The 4,832-nt window shown below is 33.5% G+C and overlaps 1 protein-coding gene across 1 annotated transcript; it reads left to right on the top strand.

Annotated features, from left to right (window-relative positions):
• Positions 1–3,707: 3,707 nt before the first annotated feature.
• Positions 3,708–4,618, top strand: LOC133333863 (large ribosomal subunit protein uL10m-like). The gene is made up of 2 exons (XM_061542173.1): positions 3,708–3,764; positions 3,867–4,618. Exons 1-2 carry the CDS (start codon positions 3,743–3,745, stop codon positions 4,616–4,618), a joined length of 774 nt encoding a protein of 257 aa, XP_061398157.1. The 5' UTR covers positions 3,708–3,742.
• The last annotated feature ends 214 nt before the right edge of the window (positions 4,619–4,832 follow it).

Genomic DNA, 4,832 nt, shown 5'->3' with positions numbered 1-4,832 from the left:
TTTACTCAATGTAAGTTTGTATGTGTTGTTGTTATTGTTTGCTCAATGGAAGTTTGTATGTGTTGTTGTTACTGTTTACTCAATGTAAGTTTGTATGTGTGTTTGTTGCATTGGTAGATTGTTCGTGATCTAGGTGTTACTAGATCGTCTAGAAACTTCTGTAGCTACAAGCAAGGCTCATATAAATAGGGGAAATGGAAAGGCAGTGAGTGAGTTGTGAATCAGATCGCGAATTGAAACCGTCGTGTAAAGTAAAGTGCAAAGTAAAGTTGTGTGAATAAAGTCATTGTAATAATCGTAATCTGAAAGAACCCGCGTTTTATTTGATACGAACTGTATCGGGAAATAAAACAACGTCTACACGGGAATAAGTGAAGTCCAAGAACGTAACAGTATGTTCCCGTACTGCAAGAATCTATTACTTTTTACTACGATAACGAATTTTCCTTTATGATATCGAAGATAATTGTAAAATCGAGTAGACTCTTGCAGTTCGGGAACAGACCATTAATCTGCCTGCTGGGAAAGTTTGAGGAAGCAAATTTTTCTTCATGGAATAACTCGAAATTCCAATCATTGTCATATGTGTTACACATATGAGAGGCAATGTCTCAATTATAGGAAAGATGTGGAAGCGATAGAAATATAAATTTCATAGAGTTTCATTCACGTTTTTCAATTTTATTTTGAAGATTCAAAAAATTTAAATTTTCAAAGTAAATATATGGTCTGTTCCCGTACTGCAAAAATCTACTATTTTTTACTATTTTGTTCGATATCATAAAGGAAAAAAGTGTTATCGTAGTAAAACGTAGTAGATTCTTGCAGTTCGGGAACAGACCAATAATTTGTTGATAATTTTTTTGTTTGTTTAAATTTTTCTGTCAAATGACGTTGACATTAGCATAACTTCCAACAACAAATTTCCATGTGGTTGTTGTATCGTTTGTTGTACAACAACACTTGCTGTTACCTTCTAGTATTATATACATAGGGAAACACGATATGGATAGAAAATTAAGTGAATTTTTTAGACGAAAAATTAATTTAACGACGTAATCGTAGTCTAACTTCCCTTAGTAATGCAGAAATCTACTACATTTCACTACAATAACAAATTTTCCTTTACGACATCGAAAAAATAGTAAAAACTAGTAGATTCTTGCAATACGAGAACATACCAAATATCTCTATTTTTATACCCTTCACAACACTGTGGTACAGGGTATTATGTCTTTGTGCATATGTTTGTAACAGGCAAAAGGAAACGAGATAGACCCATAGTTCCTATTGAGAATATGCATAGAATCACTTTCTGAGTCGATTTATGCATGTCCGTCCTTCTGTCCATGTTAAATTGTAAACAAAGTTCATTTATTTGGAACTAGGACGAACCCTATTGAAATTGGGAAAAATCGGTTCAGATTTAGATATAGCTCCCATATATATTTTCGTCCGATTTAAGGTAAATGGTGCACCAAAGTACCTATATATCTTTCGATTTGCACGAAACTTGAAACGTACTGAATTGAACCTGGAATGATGTCTGCCAAGTTTCGTGAAAATCGGCCAAGATTTGGATATAGCTATCATATATAGTTTCGTTCGATTTCATGTAAATGGTGCACCAAAGTCCCTATATATCTTTCGATTAGCACGAAATTTGGTATAACGTTCTGAATTGAGCCTGGAATGATGTGTGCCAAGTTTCGAGAAAATCGGTTTAGATTTACATATAGCTCCCATATATAGTTTCGTCCGATTTAATGTAAATAGTGCACCAAAGTCTCTATATATCTTTTGATTTGCACGAAATTTGGTATAACGTACTGAATTGAGCCTAGAATGATGTCTGCCAAGTTTCGTAAAAATCGGTCCAGATTTAGATATAGCTCCCATATATAGTTTTGTCCCAATATATCTTTCGATTTGTACGAAATTTAGCATAACGTACTGAATTGAGCATAGGGTGATGTCTGTTATGTTTCGTGAAAATCGGTCAAGATTTAAATATAGCTCCCATATTTATTTTCGTCCGATTTAATGTAAATGGTGCACCAAAGTCCACATATATCTTTTGATTTGCACGAAATTTGGCATTGCATACTGAATTGATGCTGGAATGATGTGTGCTGAGTTTTTTGAAAATCGGTGCAGATCTAAATACATATTTTTTCGTCCGATTTAATGTAAATAATGTACCAAAGTTCTTATGTGTCATAGCGTACTGAATTTAGTCAAGAATTATGGGTGCCAAGTTTTGGGGATATCGGTTGAGATTTTGATATAGCTCCCTTATATATTATCGATTGATTTTAAGTAATTGACGCACCAAGGAACCAATATATGGCTGTTAGGAACAAAACGTACTAAAATTAGTATAACCTAACCTGTAGAAAGTTTCGTTGAAATCGGTTCATATTTGGATAGAGCTTCCATATATATTTTCGTCCGATTTTAAGTAAATTGGGCATTGACATCAAATTTTGCACAACGTATAAAATTGAGCATAGAATTACGTAGTTGCGTTTTCTAGAAGTACAGACATAGCCAAACGGATGACCTATTGGTATTTGTTTGAAGTCGATTTACATACTTTGGTCCCATTGTAACAACGAATGTCATGTTTATGAAGTGATCTAAGTCGATTCACATTTAGATAAATATCACATATTTTAGTTCAATCAATTTAAATATGAATCACATATTTTAGTTCATCCAATTTCATATTAATAGTCCTGTTTAATATACCAATAGTGGTGAAGGGTATCATATAGTCGGCCCCAACCGACTTTACTACTTTCTTTACTGGTTTTTCTTGTTCCTCTGCACGTATAAGGTGTTCATAATATTTAATATGAAAATGCCACCATCTAGCGGCTGAATAATGAATTTGGTATACATATGTTTCTTCCATAAAATTTTAAAAATCTGCTTATTAAATTGGATATTTTGTAAATTCTTCATTTTAGTGGGTGAACGAATACGGTGTTTGCATGCTGCACATATCGGATTTTAAACAAATTTGATTAACGAAATCTAGATATACACCCTAACTGATTACAGATACTTTTAATCACGATTTGAAATCAATCAGCTGATGTTTGTTAGTGTATATACAAATTTATAATTTGTGCCAAAAATATTTGTTTGGAATTAGAAAATGAAAAGAAAAATTGCAACAATTGAAATGTTCCTGCAATGCTATATACTATTTTATTCCGAAAAAATGTCATCGTTATAAAAAATTTTATTTTCTTGCAGGTTCTAGAACGGTCTAAATAAGTTTTTATTTTCGTTATCGTCTTTCATTTTTGCATTTGGCAACCATTGAATATAAAATTAAACTACAGTTGCAAATTTCTATTGTCTATTCAATAGGACATACGTCACATTAATCATGTTCACAATTTGTGTTTTTTGGTATTGCAAGAATATACAAGCTTTTACTATTTTTATTTTTTAAATGTAATATGTAAATCTGCTATAAACCTCACAACAGTGAACTTCCACCAATGTTATCAATTTGATGGGTTGCCAGGCAGCATTACATTTACGTTATCGATAACCTCGATTAATGTACAAACGATTATTTGGATTCCGTTGGAGCAGCAGCACACGAGCTGGGGGTTTTCTCGCAAATTTTGTTTATTTTAAAACAATTTTTAGGCAAAATATCAATTAAATTAATTGAAACTTTTGTAATTAAATGCCCCATCATTAAAACCATAACGTAGTCATCATGTCTCAACTAATCAAACCTGGTAAGTAAATGGAAATTCAACACATTCCTCAAACATTTGTTGTATAACCATAACATCTCTTTTTGTGTTATTGCCGGTCCATCACCACCGTCACCACAACAGAACTCTTCCATCAGCTGAAACGTAGTAATCCTCTGCTGCAATTCCAACGGTTCCGGGCCAAAATCAACATTCAACGACCACGCCAACCTCACTATGAACGAGCCCGAGTAATAGCCGTAACAACACCTCAATATCCTGAACCACCTAAAGTATCCAATTGTTTTGAGAAGAAATCGCGAACAGTACAAGAAAATCCCTACAATGATATTATTGCTCGTGAAGTCTACAATTGGCTGAGTAACTCCAAAATGGTGGGCATATTCCACATTAACTCCATTAAATCGGATGATTACTTTGATGCCCGTGTCTTGTTGCACAAACAAAATATGCAATTGAAACAGTATGGCCAGAAAATTGTCCGTAAGGCAGTGGAGGGAAATCGTTTCGAGGCGATATTACCTTTGTTTGATGCCCAAACCTGTTTAGTATTTTCGCCAGAACCTAAGGTGGCACAATTGTTGAAAATCACACGTAAAATACCACAAATGCTTTTAATAGCCGGTATTGTCGATGACACTTTGTTGAGCCGTAATGAATTTATGCAATATGCTCAATTGCCAGGTTTGAAATCGGCTCAAGCTGAACTTGTACAAACATTGAATATGGCCGGTACATCGTTGGTGCAAAATTTGGAGGCCCACCAAAAGAATTTTGTAAATATTTTAGATGTTTATGCTAAGAGTGAAAGTTCTGATGGCGGCGATGCTAGTAAAACAACAGCACCCGCAGATAGTGAAGAGAATAAAAATTAATTTGTTTTTAATTTAAATATGTTAAATTGTTATTACACGAAATAAAACCCATAAAGAAATGACCAAATGGGATGTGTGAATTCAATGGATATCCGACAATGAGAACAATCAAGTAAATAATTGTGAATAGAAAAATATGTATGTAAGTAAACTGAAAACTGTGATTTTTTTTAAATAACTGGTAACCAACAAAGGGGTCAAACAAGTAGAAAAG

This window comes from Musca vetustissima, unplaced genomic scaffold (assembly GCF_032173495.1).
Source record: "Musca vetustissima isolate MV318-11 ecotype Yass unplaced genomic scaffold, APGP_CSIRO_Mvet_v1 utg45100, whole genome shotgun sequence".
In the NCBI taxonomy this organism is placed as follows: Eukaryota; Metazoa; Arthropoda; class Insecta; order Diptera; family Muscidae; genus Musca; species Musca vetustissima.
Note: the sequence above shows the minus strand (reverse complement) of the source record. Positions and strands in the feature narration are given on the sequence as shown.